General features: G+C 46.3%; 1 protein-coding gene across 1 annotated transcript; it reads right to left on the bottom strand.

The window, feature by feature from the left end:
- Positions 1 to 864: 864 nt before the first annotated feature.
- On the bottom strand, positions 865 to 12,295 carry LOC148891958 (RNA-binding protein 34-like). The gene is given in 11 exon segments (XM_089008651.1): positions 865 to 4,350; positions 4,429 to 4,547; positions 4,609 to 4,651; positions 5,113 to 5,182; positions 5,239 to 5,322; positions 5,403 to 5,446; positions 5,515 to 5,574; positions 7,213 to 7,378; positions 11,799 to 11,854; positions 11,931 to 11,983; positions 12,280 to 12,295. Coding segments are annotated over 11 exon segments (978 nt in total). The 3' UTR covers positions 865 to 4,083.
- Between the last annotated feature and the right edge of the window lie 2,755 nt (positions 12,296 to 15,050).

Here is a 15,050-nt window from a genome sequence, read left to right as displayed (position 1 = left end):
AGGAAGACGTTTCCTTGTGGACAGCGGGGCACAAGTAAGCCTGCTGACGCCCACCGCTGTGGACAAGATGGCAGGTGGATGCGGGCCTGCTTTGTGTGCAGCTAACGGCTCGCCCATCGGCAACTTCGGTTCCAGGTCGGTGACTGTGCGTTTCCACGGACGGGAATTCAAGTGGAACTTTATTGTTGCCGCGATCACAGTTCCGATAATTGGCGCAGATTTTTTATGTGCTCACGGACTACTGGTGGACATTGCTAACCGTCGTTTGATTGAGGCCATCTCTTTCGCCACTTTTCCATGTGAGGCTGGAGGGCTCGGAGCGTTAACGCATGCAAATTATTTAACGTCAGGTAACGTTTGTGAACGCCTGCTGACCGATTATCCGTCGTTAACTCTTTCCTCCCTCGCAGGCATTTTGCATTTTTTCTCCCTCGGTTTACGAACACCTTGCCTTACGAACTTTTCGGTTTACGAACGTTAAATTTATGACAATGAAACCTTTGATTACACACTACTTTTCGCGATACCCCCCCCCCCCCCCACCACCACGGCTGGCGGAGTAATCTTCCGCGGAAGAACACCAAAGCACATGACTGAACAGCGCCCCAGCCCGCCTGCCTTTCCACACCCCTTTCTCTGAATGCACACATCGGTCGAGAGAGACACAGAGAGAGAGAGGGACGGGGGGAGAGAGAGGGGGACAGAGAGAGAGAGAGACAAACACACACGTCGATCGCCTCTAAGGAGTTTTTTTACAGATACTTTTGCTTACGAAAAAGACACCACAGGCTCGTGTTCAGCCGAAGAAGACAATACGAAATTACAGTCGAGGAGAAGAAGGAGATCATTGAGAAACATGTACAAGGTGTGTGTTTGTCTGATTTAGCCGCTTAGTGGGTATGCTAAGTCCATTCCAATGTGTATCGTTGTGTTCAGCTGATAGAAAAGGCTTGGCATGATGTTCCCCTTCAATCCTTGAAAGCAGCATGGCAGAATTTGTGGCCCGCATGCATTCTTGAGAGGGACTTTGAAGGATTTGATCCTCATGACTGTTGTTTTGGACGACATTGTTTCCATTGGACAGAACATGGGACTCGAAGTGGATGCAGATGACATCGAGGAGCTTGTTGCTGACCATAATGAGGTCCTCAACACAGAGGATTTGATTTGCCTTCAAGAGGACAGGCAGTCCATTCAGGAGTTGATGTGCAGGCTTTTATTGAACAGTTCCATCCAGAAAAGGCTATGAGAATCATCAACATGATGAATGATAATGTGGTGCCTCAGTTTCGTAAGACCTTACAAGTCAAAGCAACAGGTGTCAATTAAGGGTCTTAAGAGTTTGATGTTTCTCTTTATTTGTAAGTAGGTTAGTTGTCTCCCAGGCAGGTGACGCGCAGAGCTTGATCGTGGTGTGGAGTCGAGCAAGTCGTGCCGTGATGTCCGTCCGACGTCCGGCGTGAGCCGGGCGTGCCTGTGCGGGGCTTTGCAAGTCTCTTTGAGTCTGTGGGTCCGAGATGAGTCTGAGATGATTCTGCCCCGTGGTTCGCCCAATCTCTCTGTCTCGCGACAGCTCTTCAAAATCATACACACGTGTGACGCCACAAGCCATCAACGACCATCACAAATGTAAAAAAATTCTCATCAAACAATTAAATCCTTCATTAAACCGGTCTTGTGGGGTGAGGTTCAATTTGGATCGTTCATACAATAGCCTGCTTCGGCAAAACAGGTTAGGCAACATTCGTAATGCTGATGAGGTGATACCGGAGGGAGTGGGGCAAACAGGCCAGTCGTTAGTCAGGAATGTAGGAACAATCAGTGGGGCCACAGGTAGTGGTCCTCTGCTCCCCCCAACCTGAGAGTAGGGACCTATCATAGCTGTGTCTGGCGCCGCCAGGTCTGGACATTCAGGATATATAAATAGGGCCGATACGACCAGTAAGACTAGTTCGCTGATGAAGCCTCTTGGATAGGAGGCGAAACGTCCGACACCTTCAAAAAAGTACAAAGGACGGCTGAAGAAACCTTCTCATCGATGGACCACTCCTGTACGACTTACACAGACATAATACAATAGCACATTTATTATACATAGAATAAGGTATGTTGTGTGTAGTTTTAAGGCTTATTTAGTTGAAAATTATATTTTATGGAAACCTGGGAACGGATTATTCTCATTTTACTGGTTTCCGATGGGAATTTTTTTTTGGGATAAACACTTTTTGGGAACCAATTAAGTTTCTGGGAACCAATTAAATTCCTAAGCCAAGGTCTCACTGTATAGGGAAAGAGATGCCCATTTCACAGTAAGATCAGAGTGTTGTCATCAAATGGTGAGTATGGCTTTTGCTTTTTGAATGTTGCTATGCCGATGACCTTTTTGTGTTTGGGAGCCTTTTACTGAGCGAGTTGCTTGTTCTGTAGCCACAAAGGGACATACGTCTTCTTGTGCCTGTCCCAAGCCCGCATAAATAGGGAGGGTTGTGTCAGGAAGGTCATCCAAAGTAAAAGCTTGGCCAAAACAAACATGGGGATCAAACCTCTGAAGACCACCTGTTGCGGGACATCGGACATGTTGAGGGCGCGACTAGGGTCACGGTCGGGCAGGAGCCGCTACGGGAACCAACTTAATTGGTTCCCAGACAGTGTGTAAGGCAAAAAGTGTGTATCCCAAACATTAATTTCCCATTGTAAACCATTAAAATGAGAATAATCCGTTCCCAGGGCCGGGGCATAATTTTTGACTAAATAAGCCTTAAAACTACACAAAATATAACTTATTTTATGTATGATAAATGTGCCATGGTATTAGAATGAAAGAAATAAACTGAACTGTATAATAAGATGGTTTTATTGACCTTTGTGATTGTTGTTGATGGCTTGATGGAATGGAGTGGCCGGTTTCATCAGCATTAAACACTTGCTGAGGAACGTGGCCTTTGTCCACCATCTTGAGGAATGATTCCTTGTAAGCTTTGGCAGCTTTATCGTTAGAACTGGCTGCCTCACCATGACAAATGAAACTATGATTCCCTGTACGACACTTAAAGTTCTCGAAACCTCTGTGGCTAGCCTTGAAATCATCAATGGATGACGAACTTCCAGGTTGCCTCTTGACGATATCCAAGTGAAGTTGCCGTGCTTTATTTTTACCTAGTTCATCAATTGTGTCCTGTTTAGATGGGTAGTATAAGTGCCTTGCACGCTGGGTCAGATAAGACAGTAATTTCATCTGTCATGCATATTAGCATTTTTGACAATAAAGCTGACTTTGACAGCTTTTTGCATCAAGTGTACAGATGGCTTGTGTGTTTTTTTTGTGGAGCCTGATTGATGGGATATTTTAACCTTGCAGTCTACACTCTGCCTTTGAACTATCAAAGTTGAAACGATTCCAAATTTCACTGTTGTCTCACTCTCTGTCGTCTGCCTATCTAATGTTTGCAGCCCCCCCACTCCCTCTTCACTGCTGCGTTCTTGAGCAATCACGTGGCTTTAACCAAAGACTGGGGGTGGGGAAGAGGACAAAAACAAGTTGGCTGCCATTATCTTGTTCGGAAACAGGCTCGTTCGCAAACAACACATCACTCATTGTGGCGCGTCTATCCCGAAAAATAGTTTTGATGCAGAGGTTAAATGTTCATACATTTCACATTCGGAAACCAAAAAGTTCGTAAGCCAAGGGCTTCGTAAACCGAGGCATCACTGTATGTTGGTTGAGTGTGGGTGTGGCCCAAAAGTGGGAGGGAGATGGCTCAAAAGTGGAAAGGAAACGGCAACACCCACGTTTCAAATGCAATTTAATAATAATCCATTTCATTTCTCACCACCTTTCAAAACTCTCAAGGCCACTTTACAGTCACAAAATCGGTATGTCTGCGGGTGAGCAGCGGCAGCCACAAGCGCCAGCGTTCACTCAACCCGGAAGTAACTCAAATAGATAGAACGCTAGCTAGCTAACAGCCAGATAGACAGTTAGCTAACTGGCCAGATAGCTAATAAATAGTCAGCTACATAGGTAGCTAGCTAGACAGCTAGCAAATAGATAGCAAATGGATAAATAGCCAGCTACATAGCTAGCTAGCTAGACAGATAGTAATTGGATAAATAGCCAGCTACATAGCTAGCTAGCTGCAGGGATGTTCTTTGCGGCCTTCTTCTTGCCGGCTGTCTTCTTGCTTCTTCGCCCAGGATGGGCCATCTCGCCTTTGTACGTGTCCTTGGAGCGGCGGGGCGGCCCTGGGACCGGTCGCCGGCCTCCTTCTGGGCGGGCCTTCTCACCCTGATGGCGCGGCCCTCCACCTTGGTGCCTTCCAGCTTGAGGGCCAGCTGCACCGTGTCGCAACTCTGGATGGCGGGGGACGCGGACGGCACTTGAGTGGCTGACGGTCGAAATTCGGGTGTGTCGGGCGAGCGGGCGCTTACCTCAAAGAGGACATAACCAAATCCTTTCCCCAGTCCTGTGCGGGCGTCGCGAACCAGTCGGACGGCCTCCACTGCGCCGCATTGCTCAAAGTGGCGCCGGATCGGCAACTCCTTCAGCTCTGGTGGGCGTCGGCACACATTACCACGGTGACGGGGTGGCCCCGGGTGACCGAGACTCACCGAAGTGGAGGTTCCCCACGAAGACCGAACGCTTGTGGTCATGCTGCGGACGCAAACGACAGCCAGTCAGTAGCTAACTAGCTAGATCTCTTAGCTACTAGCTCTCTATTTTTGATGTAGCTAGCTGGCTAGCTATCTATCTCACTAGCTATTAGCTAGCTATCTAGCTGCCTCTCTTAGCTGGCTAGCTAACTATTTGCAATCTAGCTAGCTGGCATCTATCTTGCTAGCTATTAGCTAGATAGCTGGCTATCTAACTAAATAGCTAGCTCTCTTAACTAGCTAGCTCTATATTTGCGATCTAGCTAGCTGGCTAGGTATCTATCTCACTAGCTACTAGCTATCTAGCTAGCTAGTTGGCTATGTAACTAACTTGCGAGCTTTTATTCTTTTTGGGTTATTCCGGGTTGAGTGAACACTGGCGTGTGTGGCTGCCACTGCTCACCCGCATTCAGCGGCCGTTTTGTCCAAACGCGAGACGGGCACGCGGGCGAGCGGACTTACGCTTTGGGCTGCCTTGGCGCTGACGCGGTCCACGCGGATGATGAAATCTTTCTGGATCTCGACACCGTTCCTGCAAAATGGCAGCGAGGGAGGGGTCGCTGTGACGGGTGACGAGCGATGGGCCACCTCTGCAGCGCTTTGGCCACCGCTTGAGGCTCCCGGAAGACCACGTAGGCGTTGATGCTCGGCGCCGACGGGTGAGCTTGGCGCCTGTCGACACAAGACGGCGGAGGCGGGGTCAATGGTGTCACTCAACATTTGCCGACTGTCGATTGGCTGGCGTGACTCACTTGATGGCGGCGACTTTGCGGGACACGGCCGGGTCCCCTCGCACCTGCGGCGATGACGACACGTGACATGAGCGTGCGCCCCCGCCACACCCGACGGGGTCAATTTTCTAACCATGGAGCGGAAGCGGATCGACTGAATGGCGCCGTCGGCCCGGAACATGTTCAGCAGCGTCTGCGGCGTGACAGAGCGAGCGTGTGAACAAGGGAGGAGGAAAACTAGCTAGCTAGACAGATAGCAAATAGATAGAAAATCGATTGCAAATGGATAGCCAGCTAGGTAGCTAGCTAGATAGCAATTAGATAGCGAACAGATAGGTAGCTAGCTAATAGATAGGGAGCTAGCTAAATAGCAAATAGATTGCCACTTAGACAGTTAGCTAACTAGCTCGATAGCCATATAGCTAACCGTCTAGCTGGCTATCTATTTGCTATCTGTCTAGCTAGCTAGCTATGTAACTGGCTATTTATTAATTATAAGGCTATCTTCTTTTCCTTTCGGCTTTTCCCCTCAGGGGTCGCCACAGCGAATCAGTGTCCTCCATCTATCCCGGTTTTGTGCATCCTCTTCTCTCACACCAGCTACCTTCATGTCCTCTTTGACCACATCCATAAACCTCCTCTTTGGTCTTCCTCTCGGTCTCCTGCCTGGCAGTTCAAGGCTCAGCATCCTTCTCCCGATACAGTCACTGTCTCTCCTCTGGACATGTCCAAACCATCTCAGTCTGGCCTCTCTGACTTTCTCTCCAAAGCCTCGAATATGAGTTGTCCGTCTAATGTACTCATTCCTGATCCTATCCAACCTGGCACCCTGAAGGTCACCAGTACCAATGGCGGCCGTTGTTAACCCGGGCCTCGACCGATCCGGTATGGGATTCATAGGTTTGATTCGCATATTTGTTTTGGCAATTTTTTTTTACGTCGGATGCCCTTCTGTAACAACCCTCTGTATTTATCCGGGCTTGGGACCGGCGCAATAAGACGCTGGCTTGTGCCCCCTTGTGGCTACATTAATTATAAGGCTATCTAGCTAGTTGCAATTCACTTCTCTTTGGTGTCCCTCAGAAACTGCTCCCTAAACTTCAACTGGTCCATTATTCTTCAGCTTGGATCATCACCAGAACCTCATCCTTTCACCACGTCACCCCCGTCCTCCAAGAGCTCCATTGGCTCCCGGTCAAATATAGAATCAAATTTAAAATTCTTCTTTATACATTTAAAGCTATCCATAACCTTGCCCCCCCTACCTACCTGACCTTCTTCAAAGTTCTATTCCCTCTCGTTCCCTCAGATCCTCTTCCTCCCTCCACCTCTATGTGCCCCCATCCTGTCTCAGCATGATGGGGGACAGAGCTTTCAGCTGCTCTGCCCCCAAACTCTGGAACTCACTTCCTGCGAACATTCGTAACATCGATTTTCTTCCCACCTTCAAATTCCATCTTAAAACCCACCTATTTAAAATTGCATTTTCGGTGTAGCTCTATCTCTAGTTTCTATTCATCATTGTATTTTATTCATTTTATTCTATTTATAATTGTATTTTATTTATTATAGTACCTATGCTTGTCTGTGACTGTAGTGTCATTGAGATCTTTGAAAGGCGCTTAAAATGTAATGTATTATTATTATTATTAGCTATCTGTTAGCTAAATTTCTAGCTATTTGAGTTACTTCTAGGTGTCGTGAACGCTGGCACGTGTGACTGCCGCTGCTCACCCACAGAAAAACTTATCCTGTGACCGTAAAGTGAACTTTAGATATGTGAAAGGCGCTTCGAAATTAAATGGATTTTTATTATTAAAGGTCACCGAACCTTCTTGGTGCAGCCGACGGGCAGATTGCCCACGAAGGCCGTCCTGCGGTTCTTGCTTTGCTCGTCCCATTTTCCCTAGACCCGCCCCGCCTCCGCCGCGCTGCGTTTCCTGCGCTGGCCGGGTGTCGCCCACTCGGCCTCATCCGTGTTCTGCAGGGTGAGCTCCCTGCAAAGGCGCCAAATCAGTTGGACGGGAAGTAGGCAGTGGTGATGGGAATTGCGGATCTTTTCAGAGAGCAGGTTCTTTTGGCTCGGCTCACTAAAAAGATCCGGTTCTTTTGGCTCCCAAATGGCTTCTCAGTTCGTTCGTTGTTTTTTTTTTTTTTTTGTTGCTTAAATTAATTACCTCCCAAAAATCATGTACAATTATGTGAAAAACGAATTACACATGTAAAAATTATACTATATCAAATACTGTATTTGTATTTATATGGATTGATTTATATGTGCACAAAGTTATGGATGCTAACTTTCACTTTCCCTGTGGTTACTCTGGTCTGATGATCAGCTGTCACTAATTTGCTTTTCATATGAATAATGCTATCATACCAACTAGTAAAAAATGTAATAATTGAATAATAACAGCATATTGATGTCTGTATTTTATTTATTTGTTTTATGTATTGATTTATTTATATATTATTTATTTGTTCATGTATCTAGCTCGCTACCTGGATACCTAGCTTGCTAGCGACCTGGCTAGCTACCCATTTATATATTTATCTATGTGTTTTATTTGTTTGTTTATCTGGCGAACTGACTACCTAGCTAGCTACCTAGCCAGCTACCTAACTATGTATATATTTATTCATTGATCTCTGTATTTTATTTATTTGTTTACGTATTTATTTATTTATGTATTTTATCTATTTGTTTATGTATCTAGCTAGGTAGCTGCCTGGATACCAAGCGAGCTACCTAGCTAGCTGCTACTGCTGTGTTACTTCCGGGTAGGGTGAACGCTGGTGCGAATGACTGCCGCTGCTCACCCACAATAAAAAATGATTATTATTTTTACTATTATTATTTTTAAATTTCCCCATTGTGGGACAAATAAAGGTTTTCTGATTCTGATTTCTGATAATAATAATAATAATAATAATTATAATTATTATTATAATTATAAAAAGGTCAGCTCCCATTTTCCAGTTCTTTGTTAGGAGAGCCTGCTCTCTTCATTGTCATTGAAAACTCAGAAAGCATAAAAACGTGTGCGTGTGTGTGTGTGTGTGTGTGTGTGTGTGTGTGTGTGTGTGTGTGTGTGTGTGTGTGTGTGTGTGTGCGCGTGAATAATGATGTGTATATGTGTGTACCTGTCTGCGTGTGTGTGAATAATGATGTGTATGTGTGTGTACGCGTGTGTGTGTGTGTGCGATTACGCACGTTGGGGTTTGACTGTTCTTACAAGTGTGTTTACAGGTGTTACAATAGTAGTTTTTGACATTTTCAAATCAAGCTGCGCCACCAGATCACTCAGTCTCTTGGAGGCTCTCTCCTTGCTGTTCTCGCTTTGCACTTACTGTGTACCTGTTTTCACACCGTTTTTCAGCTTTGGATGAGGAGTTGTGTGCGTGTGCCTGTGCGTGTGTGTGTACGTTTTCTTTCAGGTTAACAATCTTTTAAAAGAGATAATCGAATGATTGTGGAAAGGTAAAATTAGTTGGTTCATGTCAGAAGACTAGGAAGACTAGCTATAGCTGGAATGTTTGCCTTACATCCCTACTAAAATTCGAGTATACTTTTTCATGACAATTGCTGATGAGCGTGACTGTTGTTGGCATGAGACTTTCAATGTCTACACTGTTTTCTTTATCATAAAAATCTTGAGAGATTTAATTTTTGTATTTTGTTGTATTGTGACAATTTTTTTCAGATGAAAGACATTGTTCCTGAAGATTCCGATGAACTATTTGATCCCACGTCATCGAGCAGAGATGAATTCATCCCTGATACCCCCTCCAAAAGTGATTCTGACAGTGAAGTTACCTTAAAACTCGAAGCACCCTCAATCACAAAACATATTTGTTTTGATGATAAGGCTTTCATGAGTTCCCCTATCTGCGACTCTACAACACCAGGTCTTATGGTAGGGTTTGACAAACTAAGCCATTCATCTCAAGTCCAAGAAGAGGATCCACGTGCAGCAGAAGAATCCCGGCGCAGTGAATCAGATAAAGAATCATGTCCCAGTGGAAAATATGATCAATGTTCAAATCAAAGAAAAGGTGCCAGAGTTGTTTGTCTGAGAAAGAAATAGTGATAAATCTGAAGTTGCTCGTGCTGTAAGCTTTCCAAAGGGATCAAATGAGAGAAGAAAACAAGTGGTTTATATTCGGAACAAGGGAAACTATGCCCACAATGATTCTGTTATGGAGTCAGAAACGGGAGAATTGGTGCAATTTAAACGTCCTCTTAAACAGGCAGAGGGCAATGACTTCATGCACTGTGCACACTGTCAAGGACTTTACTTGCGTAAAGTACTCTGGTGACACATGCGTAACTGTCTGCTCAAAAATGGATCTGTTGCTCCAAAGTCAGGAAAGAACCGTGTGCAGGCCATGTGTGCAACACCTGTGGCAAAAAGCATGAGTAAAGAGCTGTACGGAATACTTAGTGCCATGAATCTTGACCCAATCTCACATATAAAAAATGACCAAGTCATTATTGATTTTGGGCAACACTTATTAAATAAAAGAGGGTCATCGGTCAAGAGTATAGAGCACGTGCGACAGAAGGGTTTACTTTCAAACGATGAGAACCTTGTTAAGAATGCCACCAACTTTGAAGTGCTCCATAATGAGAAGTGGCTGAGTTGATTTCAGCTGCAGCAATGAGGAACATCCGGGAAGCAAAGTGGAATGTACCCAGTGTCATGCCCTTTACGAGAGATGTACAAAACCTGGATGGATATCTCACTAAAAATCAAGAGAAGTGGTTTGAAAACCTCTCTAAATATACCTCGGCGAAATCCTGGAAGGAGCTGACAAGGGTCTAGGTTGTCCAGCTCATTCTCTTTAACCGACGGAGGGAGGGAGAGATGTCAAGCATGCCCCTATCTGCATTTCAAACAAGAGACCCTTCTGATCCACACGAGGATGTGGACTGGGCACTCTCTGATTTGGAGAAAAAAACTCTGCACTTTACGAGAATTATCATCAGGGGCAAGCGTGGACGCCCAGTACCCCAAAATGCTCAGTGACATGGAACTTCTCGTTTCAACAAGAGATGCCTGTGGAGTTCTGAAAAACAATATATACTTGTTTGCGCGACTTGGGGCCATGACACACTTCAGAGGGTCTGACTGTCTGCATACCGTATTTTTTGGATTATAAGTCACAGTTTTTTTCATAGTTTGGTCAGGGGTGCGACTTATAAATCGGAGCGACTTATACCTGCTTTTTTTTTATTACTGTATACCATTTCACATCAATCTGTGAGCGCAGAGACAGTAGCCTACACATTTCTATAACAGGTGTTACAGGGAAATCTGTCGTCCCTGCGGTCGCGGTTTCTGGAGGGTCTGATTTTTCTGTAACACCTGTTATTTATAAACACAACTGAGAAGGGCTGAATAAAAATGGCACCGAAAAGAAAGTGAAACAAGAAAACAAAAAAAGCTAATCGCGGGCGAAAAGCTAGGTGGCCGCAGTTGGAGGAACGAGTTCACGCATGGGTGCTTCACGGCAACCGGGAGAATGCACCATGCAACTTTCCTGGAAGTCATTGAATGGATCGACAAAGCATGGGCTTCAGTGAAAACCGAAACCATCCTGTCCGGATTCAGAAAGGCTGGAAAAATTGGAACTGCAACTGACAATGAGTCTGATGTGAGCGACGTAGAAGAGGAAGTGGTGCCTTGTCTACCTGCCGAGTTGGGGAAGTTATTTAAAAGTGACACCGAGGATGAAGATTTCCTTGGATTTGGTTATTTGGAGTAAAACCTGATATTTTGGTAAACTTGTGAGCATGTTCTTTGTGCGAGAGTTATCTGAATAACTCTTGTAAAAGACTGTTCTGGGTTACCAAAAAGGAGGTGTGTCCATCGGAGTTGCGTAGAGCGAGAGCTGCGGTGTTATGTTGGGAAAAAAAAAGAACTGAAACGGAAATGAATCGGAAATATGAATTCAATAGACCGAGAGATACCAGAACAACTCAGACCACAACAAGAACACGAAATACTAAACCTGGGCACGAGCAGTGGCAAGGAAAATACGTAATTCACCGGCAAACAAGTGGCAGAATGACACCACTTAAATACCCCGGTGAATAATTCGGAGATTGGCAGCAGATGTGTTACAAGCTGGGAAGTACAACCCCGCCACCCGCTGCCGAATCAGAACATGACAACTACAATTATGTATGTGCTTTCGAAGAGCAAATATAATAGCCGAACAAGCAACATTCCTGACACATATGCCTGATGGTGGCTAGCTAGCTATCTAGCTGGCTGGCTATCTGCATAAAATATAATTTTCAACTAAATAAGCCTTTAAACTACACACAATGTACCTTATTCGATGTATAATACACGTGATATTGTAACGAAATAAATACACTGTACTGTATAATAAAGTCATTTTATTTACCTTTGTGATGGTCGTTGATGGCTTGATGGAATGGGGTTGGAGGTCGAAGGGAATTGCTGTTTGGAAGGAGAGTCACATGAGGACTATAATTAAAGAAATAAACTGTACTGTACAAAAAGTCGTTTTATTTACCTTTGTGATGGTCGTTGATGGCTTGATGGAGTGGGGTGGGAAGGAGTGAGTTACTGTATGGAAGGAGAGTCACCTTCCATAAAGACTGTTGGTCTGTGTAAGCTCTCAGTCGTACAGGAGTGGTCCATCGATGAGAAGGTTTCTTCAGCCGTCATCTGTACTTTTTGAAGGTGTCTGCCCTCTTAATTGACACCTGTTGCTTTCTGACTAGTAAGGTCTTACGAAACTGAGGCATCACATTATCATTCATCATGTTGAGGATTGTCATAGCCACTCTTTTCTGAATGGAACTGTTCAATAAAAGCCTGCACATCATTCCACTCAGCCAACATTGTCTTGATGCGCTCACTTGATGCTGCAGCCATCTCCTCCTCCTTGCCCTCAGATAACAACTCCTGAATGGCTTGGTTCTGCTGGTCCTCCTGAAAGCCATTCAAATCCACCCTGAAGTTCCTCCTCCAAATTTGGTGGATGCACTGGGGCATTGTCAAGAAGAAGAAGACACTTGACAGGGAGTCCTTTCTCCTCGAGATATTTCCTCACGGTAGGAGCGAAAACATCATGCATCCAGTCCATAAACAGGAGACGAGTAACCCAAGCTTTGGTGTTGAACTTCCACATTACAGGAAGCTTGGATTTAACCACCTGGTTTCTCTTGAAGGCCCTTGAGTTTTCTGAATGATAAACCAACATTGGTTTTATCTTACAGTCACCACTGGCATTAGCGCAAAACAGGAGGGTTAGCCTATCTTTCATAGGTTTATGCCCAGGGACAGACTTCTCTTCCTGTGTTATGAAAGTCTGGTTAGGCATCTTTTTCCAAAAAAGGCCGGTCTCATCTGCATTAAATACTTGCTGAGGAACGTAGCCTTCTTCTTTCACCATTTCAAGGAATGATCCCTTGTAGGCTTCGGCAGCTTGACTGTCAGAACTGGCTGCCTCACCATGACGAGTAACGCAGTGAATCCCTGTACGGCACTTAAAGTTCTCAAACCATCTGCTAGCTTTAAAATCATCAATAAACAGCAAACTTCCTGTTTGCCGCATGACGATATCAGAGTGAATTTGCCGTGGTTTCTTGGATACAATTGCTTTATTCACGCTGTCGTCGGCTAGCTGCTTTTTGTTAATCACAGCGAATCATTGTCCTCCATCTTTCCCGGTTTTGTGCATCCTCTTCTCTCACACCAGTTACCTTCATGTCCTCTTTGACCACATCCATAAACCTCCTCTTCGGTCTTCCTCCCGGTCTCCTGCCTGGCAGGTCAAGGCTCAGCATCCTTCTCCCGATATAGTCGCTCTCTCTCCTCTGTACATGTCCAAACCATCTCAGCCTGGCCTCTCTGGCTTTCTCTCCAAAGCCTCTAATATAAGTTGTCCCTCGAATGTACTCGTTCCTGATTCTATCCAAACTGCTCACTCCCAAAGAAAACCTCAACATCTTCAGCTCTGCTACCTCCAGCTCTGCTTCCTGTCTTTTCTTCAGTGGCACTGTCTCCAGTCCAAACATCATGACTGGTCTCACCACTGTTTATACACTTTTCCTTTCATCCTAGCTGAAACCCTCCTATCACACATCACACCTGACATTTTTCTCCGGCCGCTCCAGCCTGCCTGGACACGCTTCTTCACCTCTTTTACACACTCTCCACTGCTCTGGACAGTTGACCCCAAGTACTTAAAATCCTCCACCTTCTCTTCTCCCTGTAACATCACTCTTGCACTTGGATCCCTTTCATTCACACACATATATTCCGTCTTGCTGCGACTGATCTTCATTCCTCTCCTTTCCAGGGCATATCTCCACATCTATCTCCGCCACTAAATTTCCCACAAAATTTCCCACCAGCCCCCGGCGGGGCTGCTCCATTCCATACCGGTCATCCCGCGCTCTTGTTTCCATATCTCATCGGACTTCATCATTGGCCTTTCCCCATTCCGTGGTAAGATTGTGATCCTCACGGTAGTGGACCGGTTTTCCAAATCAGCCCACTTCGTGCCGTTGACCAAGTTGCTGTCCGCCTTCGAAACAGCGACACTATTGGTCAAGCACGTCGTCCGTCTCCACGGGATCCCTACGGACATCGTGTCAGACCGGGGCCCCCAGTTCGTTGTCCGGGTCAGGAAGCAGTTCTGCAGGGCCAAGGGGGCGTCGGCCTGCTTGTCCTCCGAATACCACCGCCAGTCAAATGGCCAGAACAATCAAGACCTGGAGGCGGCTCTGCACTGCGTGTGCCTCCACCGTCATCGACCCGGTCGCAGTCCGGCTGCCCACCTCCATGAAGATCCACCCGGTGTTCCACGTGTCGCTCATCAAGCCGGTGGAGACCAGACCCTTGACCCCCCCCCAGTCTCCCCCTCTGCAGATGACAGCGTGTGGGAGATCCTGGACTCACAGCGCAAGGGTAGGCGTGTTCCAGGATCGTCAGTGGGTCCCGCGAGCCTGGATCCGGGACCCGTCGCTTCTACAGGCGATCCATATGGCATACCCGTCTAAGCCGTGTGGGCGACCAGGAGGCGTCCATTGGGGGGGGGGGATGTCACGTGCGAGTTGACAGCTGGGGCAGGGCCGCCTCTCCCGGCCCACCCCTAATCACCGACACTGGGACATTTATACTAGTCGCTGTCACCTCACCTGTGGCGGATGATTGCTACACCTCGCATCTCGCCCGTGTTTCTGGACTCTCCCGTGCATGTATGTGCTTTGCCGGAGGTGGTTACTGCCGCGATCTTGTAAGCTTTATTGCCTTCCGGGATCGCGAGCCTTTTGCATCCCCGTGTGCCAATTTATTTGTTTAGCTTTGTAGGCTGGACGGATCGCCCCTGCCAGCCTACTCGCTGTACCCCTTCTTTGATTTCTTTAGTCGTTTTACTCCGGGTCCATGGATTTATCGGACCCGCGCCTTCTGTTGTTGATAAACCTTTGCAAGCACCATCGTCTCTGCCGCCTGCTTAGGGATCCAAACCCTTTACCCACGTTCCGAGAAGTCACTTTCCTGCGCCAACATGTCCATTGAAGTCTCCACCAATTACAACTCTCTCACTTCTTGGTATGTTCTGTATGAAAGTCCAGCCAAAATTTCTCCTTCTCCTTAAACATCAATATTCATCCTCCTCTCA

The sequence above is a fragment of the Hippocampus bargibanti genome, linkage group LG11, assembly GCF_051943395.1.
Source record: "Hippocampus bargibanti isolate YZ-2025 linkage group LG11, ASM5194339v1, whole genome shotgun sequence".
Classification (NCBI taxonomy): Eukaryota; Metazoa; Chordata; class Actinopteri; order Syngnathiformes; family Syngnathidae; genus Hippocampus; species Hippocampus bargibanti.
This window is presented reverse-complemented; position numbering and strand designations above follow the sequence as displayed.